The sequence below is a fragment of the Telmatherina bonti genome (assembly GCF_933228915.1).
Source record: "Telmatherina bonti genome assembly, chromosome: 10".
In the NCBI taxonomy this organism is placed as follows: Eukaryota; Metazoa; Chordata; class Actinopteri; order Atheriniformes; family Telmatherinidae; genus Telmatherina; species Telmatherina bonti.
Genome location: NC_136628.1, coordinates 26,708,056 through 26,725,728, shown reverse-complemented (window position 1 = coordinate 26,725,728; position 17,673 = coordinate 26,708,056). Strand labels below are relative to the sequence as shown.

Sequence of the window (17,673 nt, the reverse complement as noted above, 5' to 3'; positions counted from 1 at the left end):
CATTGCGTCAGTCCATCTGAGGTGAGCTCGGGCCCTGAGAAGCTGGGTGTTGTTAATATATGGTTTTTACTTTGCATGGTGGAGTGTTAACTTGCACTTAAAGATATGGCGATGAACTATGTCAGCCAATATTAGATTTCTGGGATTTTTACGAGCCTTTAAGGTAATATCCGTTACAAAGTGATGTCAGTTTTTAATGTGGCGCCGCCTGAGGGATCAAAGGTCATGGGTATTCAATGTTAGTTTTCAGTTTGGTCGCATATGCGCAGGAATTTATCAATATTGTCAGAATCTTTGATGATATTATGACTTGTGAGTGATGAAATTCCAAAATTCCTTACCCTTGTACATTGAGTCTTTGTACTCCCTTAAACTAAATATAGGTTAACAACCATTAGAAAATCATTGTATTCTATTTCTATTTACATTTTACTCACTGTCCCAACCTAATTGGAATTGGGGTCGTAGATAAAAATGCCAAGACTTCAAATTTTTTCACATATTTTCACACATTTTTTATAGATAATTAAAAATTATTGATTAAAAATAAAGCACTGAATTTTTTAATGCATTCCACGTGGTTGTATTTAACTCCCTTTAATTCTTAATATGACGATATAACTGCTTAAGTTCAGTCTGCTGCTCTTATTTATTTATAGGTTTCTTGTCTTTCTGTGCTACGAAGGCTTTCAATGTCTTAGTAAAGAGCTTCGCTCTGAACTTCTTTTCAAAATGTGCTCTATAAATAAGATATTTTCTTGCTTTGGCTGTCTTAGTTCCATTACTTTTGATGTTATTTATTTCTTGTAAATTTTTCACCCCGTTGGGAAAGACTTTGTTGCTCTGTTTAAAATTAGTGCCTTAAAATAGCTTTTTTGGGTAAAATACATAGCTATACACCAAGCTCAGGAAGTTTTAAGTGGTGAAGTAGTCTGTCCTACGGGCACATCATGAGCTTTTCATGTATGATATGCCAGCAGCAACTGTTAATGAAGCCTTTATTGTTGTTACATATTTATAGTGATTGTCAACTAAATGTGGATTGCCCAAAAAAAAAAAAAAAAAGGTACAGTTTTTCAGCACTGGTAACTGCATAAACACCTTAAAGCTTTTCAAACACTCAACACTTGCTACAGCTTCTCCCATCCAATAAGCTCAACCAGATTGTGGATCTGTAACTACATCGTTTACATATACCAGGGAGGCTTATGAAGGATAGGTGAGCAGATAGTGGACAGCGAACATTTGGACTGATAGATAGTTCAGCCCCGGAGGGCCCTATCATCTGTCATCCACCCTGGGACCTGTCAGTGGAGCCAGCAACAGCTGTCCTGCCTCAATTATGAATCATTGGCCATGTCAGGAGACCTCAGACTACCTTATCTTCACCAGTGCTGCTGCCAAATGCCCAGAGGGACTTTTTACTCAATGTCTCTCTCTTACACACTCACACACACACATACACACACATTTGTACATCCATATATGTGTGTGAATGTACACGCACATGCACACATGTGCATGCATGTTGCTTTGGCCTGTAATGAGTGCAGCCTTATTGTAAGTTGTAGCTGCATCTGTGCCTCAGCAGGCACGTTTGTGGGACCGAGGATTTGGCTGACCAAGCACACTTCTGCACCAACCACAACATTATCAGAGGATCTATACACTGTGCTGTTCCATTTCTGGAACTGTCGAGGGAGGAGAGAATGAGTTTTTCTTCCTTTTTTCCCTGCTTATGGAGAAAGCACCAAACAATGGCAGAAATGCAACACCATCCACCAAGGTATACATTTACTTCAAGTGTTCCTTTTTTCCAGTTGGCCCCCTCCAATAATTCTTTCTCCTGACACTAATCAAAATGAAAGGCTCAGAAGAGAAAAGGTCATCTCTTTCCTCAAGTCGCTGCTTTTTCAATCAAACCACTGTAATGAACACAGATCCTGCAAGGCCACACGACAATTGGCAGTCCTAGAATTGCACATTGAATATGGACAATGAAAGAAAATATCTTGAGCAAAGTTTGAAAGGACGACATTATTTGGAGGTTTAAATAGCTTGAACCTGGTGTGTTATCCACAGCCTTTGTCGAACAGAAGGCTTGTAGTGAGCTGCAGAACTAAACTGTAAGAGTTAGCAGTGATCCAACATATCCCACCCAAACAGAAGCTACCTGGAATCATAATAATAGTAGCCCCACTTATTTTAACCAACTTGTTGGTCCTATTGTCATCCACATATTTGCTGCTCCCTACACAGCACATCATAGAAAGGAACACAGGTAAAAATTCTCTAATATAAAACATAAAGAAGGTTGCGATTTACTAGGGGTGGGAAAATTGAATCGAAAAATCAGAAATTGGGATTTTTTTCTTCACAATTTTAAAGTCGATTTTTTTTTTCCAAATAAATAAAATTAATGCACTATAAAATTTTTGTCATTTTTATTGTTTTAAAATTGATCGTTTTAATTGTTTTAGTAGGTATTATAGCAGCAGAATGATGATCTGGCTACTGTGTTGTTTTTTCCTCATTGAAATGAAGAAAAATGACGACACTTTTTTTTTGTTGTTTTTATTCTACAAAAATCAGCAATATCGGAGAATTGTGAGAATCGCAGTTTAAATCGAATCAGGACAAAAGGATATCGTTACACCCATACTATTTACATTAGAACGCAAATTTCTTTAGAAAGCAGACCCTTGTCTTGAAAAACCACATATTCTCTTTAAATTTAATTTGTTCTTGTGCAACCTAAAGTAAATTCAATTTTTTAAAATAAAGTTTGAAATAAATTCAAATTCAAACCTCAGTTTGTTGACCTCTGATGCAAATAACGAGGCATCCTAAGCTCTTTTGTCTTTTTCACATTCAGTTTTTCTGAAAAACAATTCCATTTCTCCTTTGTAAACACCTCCGGTCAGCTGACTCACAAGTCCATTATCATCCAAGCGTTTGCGCCACACATGATGGCTAACTGACCCTGCATTTAGTGGTATGAAGTGAGAATCAAAAGGTATAAAACTCTACCCTGCAGTGCTTCTGCATTCCTTAAAATAATGTCAGAACTGCTTACAACCAATTTTAACTTGCTGAGGATAAGAGAGAAAATAGTCTAAAATCCAAGTTTTATTTACGGAGCTTTAAATTAATTATGTAATTTGCTCTAATGTGTGATTGATTAGAATTAAAAGCACAGAAAAATCATAAAACATAAGGCTGACTGAGCTAACAGTGTTTTCAAGCTGCTTGTAGCTGTTATGTTGTCTCTACAGCAACGCATCATCCACTCCCACCCCTCTCCTCGAGGCAAACTGCAAGAGATCTTGAAAAGCTGAGACTTGATACTCATATGACCCAGAAGAAGTCTTTCAAAGCATTTCATAATATGTGAGGTCAAGGCTATGGGTCTAAAGTTTGACAGAAAGCCACTCATATAGGTTCTTTTGGGAACAGGAACTATACATGATATTTGCTCCACTGCTGGGATTTTGAGATGCAGACATAGAAAAGATTTTTCATCTTTTCTATGTCTGCAGAATAGTTGACAAATGATTGTCACAAATCTTCAGAGTGCGGGGGTGCACACCTGCTGATTTATTAGGATGGAAGCATTTTAGCTGCCATTTTAGTCACCCGTTGGCCCACAAGAGAAATATTATAAGCCCAATCATTTTTATGATGCAATTAGTTAGTTACTGGTCCGATGTGAAATAAGTAATGAGGCAAACATTTCTCTCGAGGCTCTGAAATAAACAATGTGTCAACAAAATTAAACCTTTCACAGATGATGTATCATGTTTATTTGCTTATGTATTCATTTATCTGCATGTGCTGAAGAACTATCCACTGAGACCTATTCTGACTGATGTTTTATTGTTGAAAACATCTGGTGGTGCTCTGCAATGAACATTTACATGGACTCACAGGAGCCATTGCTGAGGCAGAAATGAGCCGTATGTAATCAAAATGATACAGTAACACAATATACAGAAAATGAATGACCCAGCTGCTTGGGGCAATGAATCAACAGCCACTGAACTCACCAGCTGCAGTGTCATCATTACCATGATAAAAACCCACTGGATTATATGGTGGAACATACTGGTAATGTGCCCACCTCATAGCCCCTCTATCTCTGGCTTGCATTAGAATAATCTTGGTACAGCACATCGAGGTGGTGTTTTTTTTTGTTTTGTTTTTTTTTTGTTTATGTCTTAATAAATTCATTTAAAAAAAACAAAAAAAAACAGGAAATTGTTCTTACAGTATTCATTACCAGAGGAATGTTATCTTAATTGAACATTCACCTCTGTGAAAAAAAAAAAAAGAAAAGAGCCAAGGCCATTCCTGTTTTCCCTGCTGCCTAAAACAATGGATTCCAACTAATCAGCAGAAGCTGAATGTTAATGGGAACATGCTGGAGCTGGCAGATGAACACAATACTATTGTCACTTCTGTCCCAACTGAACGAGGTACTATTTTGTCATTCTGAGATCACCAGATTTAACCATTTCATACTGACCATCTTTTCTAATTTTGTTTCCTCCAGACACCTTCATTGAAGCAGACATAAAACACTGAGATAAGATTCCTGCATCCTGATAAATCAGCTTCACTCTAGGACGTCTCCAGGGCCTTGACAGCTCAGTTTATTTGCTGCACTGTGCATCTTTGCATAGATTTGAATTCATGCATTGCTCATTACTCCTCATCTTTTCCAGCGTGCATCTTAACTCCCATCTTCATCATGATGCTGAAAGAGCTGCGGAGAAGTTAGCCCTTTGCCAGACAGTCTTCTTTCTTTATGACAGCTCGCAGGGTGGAGGAGCAATTAGTGTCACCTGAAAGCTTTTCTCTCAGGATGGCTGGGCCCCATGAAAACTCATCTAGGCAAAGCCTTGACACCCTAAAGAGCTCATCAAGATCAAAATGGCCATCTTTATGTCCTGACTTACTCGCCCACAACACAGCATGATGAAGGTTTCCTTTTGCCTCATCTCAAGTTGATTAAAGGCAGCAAGGCGCTCCTGGTTTCCATTAGTCAGTCAGGTTCAGTTTTACTGTGACATGTTTTCTGTGTCCTGCGTCGTCTGTGCAGCAGACAACCAGACTCGCTGAGTGTTAAAGGTGAATAAGAAGGATTATGTCCATCAGTAAAGAGTGAATCTTGTTGAAAATGATGGGTTAACGCTTGCTTTTGCTGGAAATTGAACATTCTTTTGTGGTCTTTTTTTTTTGTGATGAGATCACATGTTGCCATAGAACACCAACAAAACTAGTTTATTTCCCTCACCCTCAAATCGGGCCAATGCCTTATTAGTGCTTTTTTTTTTTTTTTTTTGGGTAAGAAAAAGTGGAATTAAAATGAGAGTGCAAAGATCAATACAGCAATTCAACCAGCACTGAGAGGGGCCTGTGTGTCAAGAATTGGTGCCGCTTATTAACATGACTATTGATTGGAGTCAGAGGAGCATGGTCGCAGAGGCAGCATCAAATACCAATCGTTAACCCTCGAGTCAGGATTAGGTGTAAACACTTGGCATGCTCTATAACATCTCAATCCTTAGAGGGGTGTTTCATTGATGATCCTCCTCAAAAAGTCTCACCTTGGGTGTAATTCATTTGCACATTTAGCCTTGAGCTCATTAGATGGTCTTATGTTTTCTTTCAGTTTGTTTTGAATTCTGTGAAACTGTTCCGTTGCCTCAGTGTGAAAAATCTTGGAAGCCATCATTTTCTCAACTCATGTTCAAGGCCATTGTTTGATATTTTATGAGATTTCATTAACAGTCAAAACAAAAGATTGTGCTCTCTGTCACTTTCTTTCACATTCAAAACATATGATGATTGCTTGACTAATAATGCTTGCTACTTTGTGGCATGAATACTTATTTAATTCCTGATACCGTTTCTGTCTTATCTTCAAAAACATAATTTGCTGGTCATATTTAGAGTTGTTTGGTTAAAGTGGTCTGAAGACCAGCCAGATTGTTTAATTCATTCCCAGTTCATCTGCAAAAGTTTGAACCAACTAAGACAGAATTGAAGTGAGAAACAAATAGGAAACCAATAAAATACAGGAGGGTGTCAAATAGGATAAAAAAAAAAATAAGGAAAAGATAAGGTAAGAAGAAATTGAAGCGAGATGGAGAGGAAAAAAAAAATTGAAATAGACTATTGATCTCAAAATCCCTTCCCATCATATATATATATTTTTTTATTTTTATTTATTTATTTATTTTTTTTTTTTTAATGATGTGGCTTTAATCCTTTCAGCAGGTTAGAACACTGCTGTCATCAGCCTTCTTGGCAGTGGGAGAAACTCTGTGTGGACTTCTATTCCCACTGTTTCCTACGCATTACTTTTCTCTTTTAGCAGGAGTGCAGGATGTTCCATGAAACAGACCAGTCAGATACTGTGTAAAGCCTCAGATGGTAACTCCTCGAGACCCAGGCAGGTAGATCAGAGAGAAGAGAAGATGAAGAAATCAAAACAGGACAGATGGCCTGGAAGGGGCTGATAGCCAGCCCACCCACCCAGATTTTTTTGATCAAATGAAAACGCTCTGAAACTGATTTTAAGCACTTTAATGCTGCAGACTTACTTTAGAAAACCCCCATCTGTCCTGCTCTAACACCTTATTGCAAAAGTGGGATGAAGTAGAGGAAATGGATATATGTCAGTATGATGTGCTTTAAGATACCGTATGTCCAATCCACTTTCTTCAGTCAGTTGCTATTCTGTGGATCAGTGTATTATTTTGTTATATATTGTGAGAGCTTTAATCAAATGTTACCACATTTTGACTGAAAACATCAATATCTCATAAATATATAGGAAAGTTATCCTTTAAATGGTTGAGATGGCTAAGAAACACATGAACTTAATATCTATGCTGATAGATATGAATAATTTCAAACAACTAGAATACAGTGGATAAATCATAATATTTTCATTTATACAAACTTACATTTTCAATGAAAGGAAAATCAAACTGCTGACTCAATAAACATTTCCTTCTCTAATACAGTAACCAGCTCTGGCTTCAATGCTATTCATCGTTTCTAACCCAAATGTAATAGCTAGAAGAATGTCAGACAAAATCAATAGTTAAGACCTTAGACTTGCATGGTATACATACTCTCTACTTTACATATAAATATCCAATACATGATAGATACACCACACATAATTACATTAATAACAAAGAGCAGAGAGCACTAAAGTGCAACGCCTTTTGATGAAAATGCTTTCATTATTTGTTACATTATTTATCTCCATGATGAAAGCTGTGCTACATCAGCCTCTTAATATTCTCACAGTTATTCTGCAAATAAATCATAATGTGGTCAGAATCACCAGCTGGAGCAATGCATTATCTGCTGTTAGAGGGGTTGAACTGTAAAGCTGAAGGCAGTAAATTCTCCAGATACATTTATCACCCTCCTGCTGCAAACTGCCAAACAGCTAAAAATAGTATTGGTGGAGTGCAGAAAAGGGCTGATTGTGCTTATTTTTTGCCTATATATATATATTTTTTTTTTTATCATACTCTAAGGGGTTTCTGAGTGCAAAAAGAAATAAAATAAAAGAAAGAAAAGAAAAGAAAAGAAAAGAAAAGAAAACATTTATATTTAAGTTTTCATTGACCATCGACATAAAAAAAAAATCAGTTGTCCTCCATGTTATTCATTTAGGTTCGTTACCCTGCTTTGTCATTGCAAACTACTGGACTGTCAGCTATAATATCAATTCCCATCCATAATTAAGGCTGACTGCCAAAGTGCAAACATGCTCTCCAGCTATAATGTCTCTTCTACAGCTCATCAGCTGTGAGTTGTCAGTAAAGTGTTGGGCTGTGGTTGGCACAGTAAATTATACTAATCAATACCCAGTCGATTGATTGAATCTCCAGAATGATTTACGACTATCAACCAACCAACCCTAGTTTGTGTATTTTCTTTAAATTAAGTAATTAATTAATTTATTTTTATTTTACCCAGTCAGACTGTGTTTTAGGACTTTCTTTTATTTTTCAAGGCTTTACTTTTACTGTCAATCATAGTTTGATCAGAATTAGGAAAAAACTGACTGACTGTCAAGAAAAATATACATAGTTTCAGCAGCTTGTCATTACCTGGAAGCAGAAAAACATAAAAATACAAATCAATATTTGCTTGTTTCAATACAGGAATCTCAGACCCTTTAGGGACCTGGAGCAGAACCTCTAACTTTGGCAGGCAAGCAGACTTTTTCATTTTTCATTTTCATTAACCAACTAGAACAGAGAATCCATATAAAGAGGAACAAGCTTAATTTTATTATGTTTTTATTTTTAAAAAAGTTACGCAAACTACAACTTAGGGTGGAAAATTAGGATACAGGACAGACACTAAAGATACAATACTAATCCTCCCAAGGTACAAATATGTACCCCTTATTAAGGGTACAACAGTCATACTTTGGAGGGTACTTTTGTACCCCTAAAGGCGCAATTACCATGAGTATTTTTTTTCTGAGTGTGTCCTTTTACATGCAGAAAAAGTAAATACAGGTATTCAGACCAAAGTTAACTTTAAATCTTGAGTAGAAAGAAAAAAAGTCAAAATGCTGGTTTGATTATATTTGACCTGGATTACACTGTGTGAACACTGAGAAACTGAACAGCTTTCAGCTGGAAATGTCTGTCTCACTGCTGATGTGAAGGTATGACACATGATTGATTTAAATTCCTGCCTTCACCATCTTTATTCAGTCTATGTGTTCTCATGGAACAGAGACCTTGACACCTCATTCTGTATAGTTTGCCTTCAGATAACTAACACTGGGAGGAAGCGACAGTGCCCTCCATCTGTTCACATGGTTATACTGAAACGGATGGTTTCCCTCTAGTTCTTCACCCAGCATGACTCCGAGTTTTTAAAGTCACCAAAGAAACTTTCTACCAAATGTACTGGAGAAGTTGTGAAAGCTAAAAGCTGATACATCAAACAAATGTGACTATGTAATAGTGTATGCAGGTAAGTGTGTGTCTGCTTATAAGTGGTTCAAGATTTACTTAAGTTACCCAGAGGAAGCCTTTCGGAGAAAAGCACAGTCTCAAACATACACTCTGTCAAGACTTATCTTAGCCCTCCAGAGGCAGCAAGACAAAGCTCACACATTTTAAAGTCTCCAGCGGTAAATGAGGCGTTTGAGGAATTGCAAATGCTGGGGAATGCGCTCCGTACTGACAGTTAATTTTTATAACCTTTTGTAAAGAGACTTACCAAGCAAACATTCAACCTGAGACAGACCCCATCTCTTGCGCCCTCATCCACCCACTCACCCAAGTAATTCACTGCCTGTCTATCTCTATCAACCCACACAAACACCAGCACTGCCTGAGCTGAAACTAAACCAAAATATACCGGAGCCGCTCACTGTGAGAAATATTATTCTATTGCAAGTTTATGTTAATTTGATAGGTGGTTTATAAAGCAGCAAATAACACAGCTCAAGTTAAAGTTGCTGTCATTAATATTTTCACATTAAACAAGAGTTGTGTTTTTTGGGTATCTCTCTGGCACAATTATACACTTTCAGCTTCACTGGGTTTTACAGCCTGCTGATAACATTAGAGGTTTAATAGCCTGCAGGTTTATTTTTTTATGTTTACTTTTTCAGTTTTTGTATTTCTCTCAACCCTCTGTCAGCCTCATTTCCTAAAAGAGTTTGTTTTGAGCCTTTGATAAACCATAGATTCTTACCTACCAAGCATCAAATGGCAAAAGAAGTTATCTTGAAAGTTAACTTGAAGGCACAGTGGAGAGTTTATATGATGGACTGATGCAGACGAAACAATAAGTTTGAAAAACAGAAAAAAAATGTTCGCCAAAGTGTGTCAAAGTTACCTCTCACAATGTCCTCCTTACAAAAATCACGGTCAGATAAAGCTCTATTCATTTCTGTTTTTACACACAGAGATAAAGCTTTCTTGGCATATGAAACTCATGGTATCTATGGCAGCAAGGTAAATATCAGAATGAAGAACATATATAAAAGGTTTTTATAAGAATATGCAAACTAAATTCAAATATTTCAATAAGTAATCATACTCTACAGAGACATCAATAGGTCAAGCCAGGCTGCACCTTTTGTCTGGCTGACTTTGTTCAGATACAGCAGAACAGCTATGAAATATATTCCAGGTTTTTTTTTTTTTGTTTTTTTTTTTATATAGCTGCAACAGTTGATAAATGTGCTGTGCACTTTACAGTGCAAATTAGGATAGCTACGGTATTTAAAATGCTATATAATTAGAGTATTTAAAATATTGTCCAAGTGAAACTCAAAGCAAAGCTGTACAGCATATAGAGACTCCAGCTGCTTGCATAGACTAGTCAGGAGAGATGTAAAGCAGACCTATTACTTGTTAGTTGGTTAACTGTTAAAAAGGGCAATAGCCTGTGGCAGGAGGCTGTTTTTGTGCACTGATGCTCTGGTGCTCAGAGATTTGAAGCTTTGGTCAGAGGACAGAAGGTTGAACAAGTAGCAACATAGACTAGAGCAATCTGAAATGATTTGACTTGCCCTTTTGTTCATCCTGGAGGAATACAGATCAGGAAATGTAAGCAAATGAGCACCAATAATCCTCTTAGTAGTCAGGACTGAACGTTGCAGTTTCCAGGTCTGATTTAGCAACCCAACCAAACAACAATTCCACAGGACAAACCTAAAAACAGCTGAGTAGAAGTAGGTCAGTAACTTCTGTGCCAGGTTGAACGTCCTCGGTTGGCAGAAGAAGTAAAGTGGCTGGCTGCTTCATGTCCTTTCTGTCTATAGACTCTTCTCCTTCCTATATTAGGTACTTCATAAATGGGTATGACAAAGAATAGTCATTAGTGTAGAGAGATAAGAATAATAGGAACATCACACTGCCCTTGGGAACACCAGTTCTGATGTGCAACTGTTGTATGTAAAGTTGCTCGCTTTCACTATCTGCTGTTGTCTGGTAGTCGGAGATCCATCAACAGGTGGAGTGTGTTATGAAAGGTTAGATGAGTTTGGAGAGGAAGAGATCTGGGATTAGAGTTTTAAATGCTGAACTGAAGACTTGAAACAGCATCCTGGCAAAAGTTCCTGGTTAGTCAGGACATTACAGGAAAGGCCCATGTTTATGGCCACATCTACTGATGTTTGTTAGGCAAATGGACCAAAATCAGTTTCTCAAAAAGGATTTCATTGTGACATACAACAGAGGGAAAAGTCTGCAGTCAATCAGCTCTATGATTTGGGGTGTCTTGGAGGTGGGGTCAACAGTGGATAAATAAACCACTGAAGATCTCAGTGAAAATGGGTGATAGCTGGCGATAAGTTGCAAGTGGGTGAGCTTATTTCTGAGCCTGCTGAATTCCTGTTTTATTGCTTCTCATAGGACTGACAGACTTTTTCACAGATCCTGAGAATAGGTTGAGGAGCAGTAGGGCAACAGGAGGGTGTGTGGAGAGCTGGACGGGATGGCTGAAGGGTGCGACAATGCCCTTTTCAACCCTGCAGTAAAACAGATTTAGGACATCAGCCAACTGCTGTTGGTGGTTCCCTTCAGAGGAGGAGGTGGATGGCTTCTGATTTGTGACGCTTCTCAGAAAGCTGCTTTGTTAAGCTTTTCAGGGAAGCTCTTCTTAGATGCAGTAATCTTTTTTCTTAGTGTGTTTCTGGCCTGGTTATACAAGACTTTGTTCCCTGTAGAAAGTTTCCTCTTTGGTTTGTCAAAACTTCCTCAGTTCCACTGTAAACTATGTTTTCTTGGTGCTGTTTGTCCTGATGGGGATACATGTCCTGACAATAGCTGATGTAGAATGTTACTGTCATTATACTTGTTCAAGCTGTGAGCCAAAAAACAGTCCAATCTTTGACATCAAAGCAGGCTTGTAGGTCCTGCTCTGCTTATTTGGTCCATTTCATTACAGTCTAAACAGGCTTATTAAATTTGATTGAACTCATTTATATGTGTCTTCTATTGTAAAGTAAAAGTAGTCTCAAGTGTTTGTCTAGATGTCGGGCATTTAATTTGCTCTCTGTATTTAGGTAGCTCATATAAGCTACACTTGAGTAGGCCTAAGAGGGTGTGCAGATATTTACTACAATGAATAAAAAGATCTTTGCAGTTAGAGAAGGGTGCCAAAACGCTAGGGTAGCATATCTTCTTCAAAGTTACATGTTTGCACGAACCTTGATTGATGTAAAAATACAATCTGCTGTCTTGGTGATGTGTCCATGCTGAACAGCTGAAGGCCTGGCAGGGAGAATGCACTGTCCAGGATGGCTGAGTTCAGCCAGGTTTCCATATAACACAGGGTTGGAATGGTCCTTGTTTGCCTGCAAGGCTATTGGCTCAACATAAAGTCATAGATTTTGCTGCTGTAAATGAAGGTTTGCAAATAATTTCGAAGTTCACATTTGTAAATCGTGTTTTGTTCTCCTGCAAAAAGTTTCTGCCCAAGGGACAAAATGCATTTGGATATGTGGATATGTGAGTTGCATGGTTGTGAAAAAGATTTGTATTTGCGGAAAAAAATAGAATATCTTTTGCAAACATCCTGTCCACAGAAGCATAGCACAAAACTACGTGCAAAACAATAAAGTTGCAAATTTTATGCCAGTATTCATGCTGCGATCTGATTGCGACTTATCAAACTGTCCAGTCAGAGAGTAGATGGTTTTCTGTTCTGCATTGCTGTAGGTTCTTAAAGGACAGTAGATATGGTTTAAAGATGGGCGATGGCGAGGTCAAAGTGGTTTATTAAATTGCACTGGATGCTCGCTCTATGGCCCCACCCACCTCACATGTCGTGTGTTCTTGCTGAAAACTTGTTCTGGATGAATTGTGTTTGACCCCAAAATCAACGCAGAAAGCATGAAGGCATTTTTTTAATCCACGGGATTCAAGTTATTTCTACTATAAAAGATAAAGAGCTGCATAAAGGACCTTCCTGTTTCTTATATTTATAAAATGTTAATACGTTTGAAAAATGGTTAGAGGGTTTTTATTTTGACTTAATCTGAAAAGGTACTCATTCTAACATTGTTTTCATTAACCAAGCATGTCATAGCCTAGCAACTAATCATATGTCACTTTATCTGTTGCAGCATAAATGCAATTTAAGTTTTATTTTTAAAAGGAAACATTGAACTGTGAACTAATGTAATATTTGTACAAGTTGGATTTAATTATCTTTATTATTCTTTTTTTTCTCTTGATACATCTCTCCCTCCTCACAATATGTGTGTTATTTTTAAATGTCATTAGAAATGTTAATGTTTACACGTAAATTAAATTATTTTTTTGGTACAAAACAGGAAGAAATGCAAAACAAAAAAGGAACCGAACCATGACCTTAAAATGAAGGTACGTACTGAACTGTGATTTTGGATTTTGGTACCGTTACACCCCTTGGAGTTGCATAAGCTGCATTGGTAATGCAATCAATTATAAACAAACATTACACTTACAAAAAAATGTTTTTCATATTTTGTATTTTTACTTTTTACTTGTATTTATTGCTGTCTTATTAGTAGGTTTTATTGTTTAATCATCAATAAAACAATCAAAGTTTTATTTTTCTATTTTTTATCATACTTGTAACAATTTTATCTGTATTTTCTGTTTTGTGAAACACTTTGGTCAGCAGGGGCTGTTTTACATGTGCTACACAAATAAATTTGAGTTGAGTTGAGTTGATTACAGAACATGCAACCTCCAGTGGTTGTGAGAAAAGCTGCAAAAGTGATGTACAAAGAATGTACTTAAGCCCTATAATCTTCTAAAAAAATGTTTAAAATGGAACTATTATGTGCATTTCAGGCTAATTTATTTTTATTTCTCAGCCCAGAAGAGCTGAGATTGATCGAGTTATTGTCACAAATCGCTTTATTTACTTCAGACCGACCCTCTCCATAGGCTGTCAGATCAGTCTGTGGGCAAAACGAGTGGATTGAGACTCTTCCGCATTAAGCCCCGCCTCCCGCCACTGCACTACATCGGGAGCGCGCACCGCACCTGCTTTCGCCGTCATTGTAACATCTCATAAACAGAAGGATTAGGCTAATATGAACTCAATTAAAAAAAAAAAAAAATACAATGTCAACACATAGCATACAGCCCTACATGTTGGAACCTGAATCAGACCCTGAAAACGAAGTGGAAAACAGCAACCCACAGCAACGAATGCAGCAGGATGTCTCTCTTTGGTAAACTCACCAGCCATCGTTGGAAATAACTTTATCCCACGTTTTCCACCCGCCTGATGTATTTGTACATGCCCTTGTTAACCAGTAGAAGGCAACCAATCACCGAACTTTATCCCCCGGGACATCACAAGGATTTCCAAGTAGAAAAAACTCTCTAAAACGATGCGGTTTTTGTCGCCATGGAAACCGAACGTAGAGAGAGCGCTGGAACTCAAACTCAAACATGCGTTTAAGTGATAAAAAAACAGTGCCGCTCAAATGTCTGATGAGGATTCAACACTGTAACACTGTAGAAAGCTCAGAAAACTCAAAATACCATAATAGCACCCCTTTAATAATGATTATGTAGTGTAATTGCCTAAATTCAAACCATTTTTTAAAAGTATTTAAAAAGGTCCCATGTCACCAGAATGTTAAAAAGCTTGTCTACACACATATGATGTAGTTATAATGGTGGCATCTAAGCCTGTTGCCATCATTAGGAGAATGGCATAGCTTATATAAGAAATAGTTGAGAACTATACTTGTTCCAGTTGAAAAACACTCATGGGGGTCGTGCCTTCTATACAATCCCTCCTGCTGCAGAGACAGACCAATAGCTCTAAAATAAATGGGTTAAAGAAATCCAAGTTCAAATGAACTGGAGGACTTTTTGAGGTTTAAAAGTTCAGTTTTGAACTCAGAAAAAAGAAAAGTTAATCAAAAGGTATCATTTCACATAACGAACATTAAAGTGAGGTTATAACACTGACCTGAACTTCAATGCCGAATCCCAGATAGACAGTAATCAAGTAGTTGCACTCCACACCAGTGTCAAGTTCCTGTAAGATTTCGATGTTCCCCTCGGGGTCAGTGAAATTCATGCTGCATGGCTCTGTGGGAGACAGTAGAAAGAAAAGTGATTCCCTTTTTCCCAGACCACTGATCTTTCTGACAGCCCACCTGTGTCTCTGTGCCCCCGCAACCCTCCAACTATCTCTGCAGATATCCTCTTTGATACCGCTTATCTGGGCCTTCAGCCCTCTGCAACCAGTGGAAAGGACAGGCAGGACACATCAGGAAAAAATCAGATTGTTTTTGACACATGAGCAACTCTGTTATCCCTAGTAGGACGGATAGCTGTGTGCAGAATGTGAAATGATCAGAGGTGGTATTGACCTGGTGTTTAATTTTCTTTTCCTTTGGGATGGACAGAGTTTCCATAAAGTTTCTTTACAGTTTAACACATTTATTACAAACTAATTTGTGCAAATTATTACAAACTGATGAAAAGATATTAAAGTTTTATTTTATTTTATTTTGTACACCACTATATGTGCACTATGTGTTGCATGTATCACATCAAGACAGTACTTGATTTGTTGCCACATTTGCTGTAGTCTCATTAATGCCGGCAATGACATCTTTTGCTTCTGGTTGTTGATGTCCCGTGTCTTTACAAAATGTCTTTAATACAACCCTACAGAAAGATGTTCAGAGAAGTGCTGTTTGGTTAACAGGGTGGTCAGGAAACTAGGGCAATACTTTTAATCCAAGAGGCTGAAATGTTAGTTTTAGGATTCGTGAATATGCAGTCCATTCAGAAATTATAAATTGTGGTTAACTTCACGAATAGCTTTATATAGCTATATATATATATATATATGTATATAATCTAAACAGACTTTACTTTACTTCACAAATAGCCTTTGTAAATATATATATATAATCTAAACAGACTTTTTGGACATTGTGTATATGTCCATTGGATCTGAGAAGTTAGTTATTCAAATGTTCTGCTCAATGCAGTTTCTCCCAAAAGCAATGAAAAACATAACCATGCCTACCTGATGTTTGCATGGTGGTGATGGTAGTAGTTGTGATCACAGTTGTGGACGTTGTGGTGGTACCTTCTTCTTGAATGGGTGAAGTTTGCTTGGAGAGAAGGTTATCTGGGTTGCTTTTGTTTCTTGCTGATGTTTCCCTCACCTGTCCTTTCTCCATCATCGCTGACATGGGTGCAAGGGGGGACTCCGTAGGAAAATTCTTTCCTCGTGTAGACAAAGGAGCCACTGGGTTGTTGTCACTGCCTAAGCCTTTAATAAATGGTGTCATTTGAGTTGTGATGGAGTCTATTGTTGGCTCGATCTTGTCTCCCTCTCTGGCCTTCTCCTTAGTTGACTTTCTCTGAGGCAAAGACATGGGTGGTGCCGGTGTTGTGGGAAAAACTGTGGTGAATGGAGAGGTGGCAGCGGCAGTGGAAGTAGAGGCAACATCTGAGAAGGCTGGGGCATCCCTATGGGGCACAATTTGTGTGACAGCATCTCCTGCATTTGGAGCAGACACAGAGCCCGGCATCGTGGGATATCCAGCTACAGAGCCATCCTTCCTAAAAAAATGCTGGTCCCCCTGGAAGTCCCTTGTAAGAAGGTGTTCGTGAAGCAGCAGGCCCTTGAACACAGGCTGATGATTCGGTATATTCATCGGTGAGGCCGTTGTAACTGAATGGACTTCGCTTTCTGTGTCTTGTGTTGAAAAGTGTGTGAAGAGGTCCTTGTTTAAGTCCAGAGTTCTCCTACTGATGCCGTTACCTTCCTTCACACCTGGGTGCAAAACAAAAAAGTAATATGACTTTATTAATCAAACATTTTTTAGTTCAATGGAGCACAAAAAATAAAGATTCAAGTCTAAAAACCACCCTTATCACGCTTAATGAAATGAAAGCCATCCTCTTAAACATCGGCTCCATACACTTGTTCCTGATCAGTTGTTTGTAAATATGGGGTTGGATGTGATTTTACAATGGCACTTGTCCAGAAGTGGAATTTACAAGAAGCAAGTGAACAGTCATAGATGATATTTTAGAATTAGGCCATATGGAGTTCAGAGCCAGATTAGACAATGTTCTCCGTCAATGACTTTTTGCATTATGCTCATTATTGGCCCCAGTGGAGCCCATGTTCATCTGACAAAAGCTATTTTTCTTCGACCCTTAAAATGGCTCAAATCAATCAAAACTATTTTTATGTTGACATTGTTCAATTAAACATTTCATTTAATGTATTTTCATTTCATTATGACCCCTGAATTCTAAATCAATACACTTAAGAAATATTTGTCTCAACAAAGCGATACAAAAATGTTTAGAATATAAATAGAATACATATTAGCTAAAGATGAAAAGGTAGTGAAAACAATGAGGGATTTGATGGCATCCTTTTATGTGTCCATTAATTTATGTCTACATGAAACAATGCTGTCTACTTTGACAACTTAATTAGCTTGCATTTGGGGTGACAGTCTGTCTTAATGAGGCAAAATTGCTGCCAGCAGACTTCATAGATGAAAGGATGTTGTTGACACAGGAAGCAAATGAGTGAGATATCCCTATGCGAATGTTTCTATACCAGCACTCCCTGTTGGATGTCACACGATGTAATTAGAAATGTTATGTCAAA

The 17,673-nt window shown here is 37.8% G+C and overlaps 1 protein-coding gene across 1 annotated transcript in view; it reads right to left on the bottom strand.

Moving 5' to 3' along the window:
- Positions 1 to 17,673, bottom strand: part of LOC306761312 (seizure protein 6-like) — a gene marked incomplete at both ends in the record, with an annotated part of 125,527 nt that overhangs the window by 60,202 nt on the left and 47,652 nt on the right. Inside the window, 2 exons of the mRNA XM_079247437.1 lie at positions 14,989 to 15,110; positions 16,063 to 16,818. Of these exons, the coding sequence (XP_079103563.1) occupies positions 14,989 to 15,110; positions 16,063 to 16,818 (878 nt within the window). The remainder of the gene's footprint in view (positions 1 to 14,988; positions 15,111 to 16,062; positions 16,819 to 17,673) is intronic.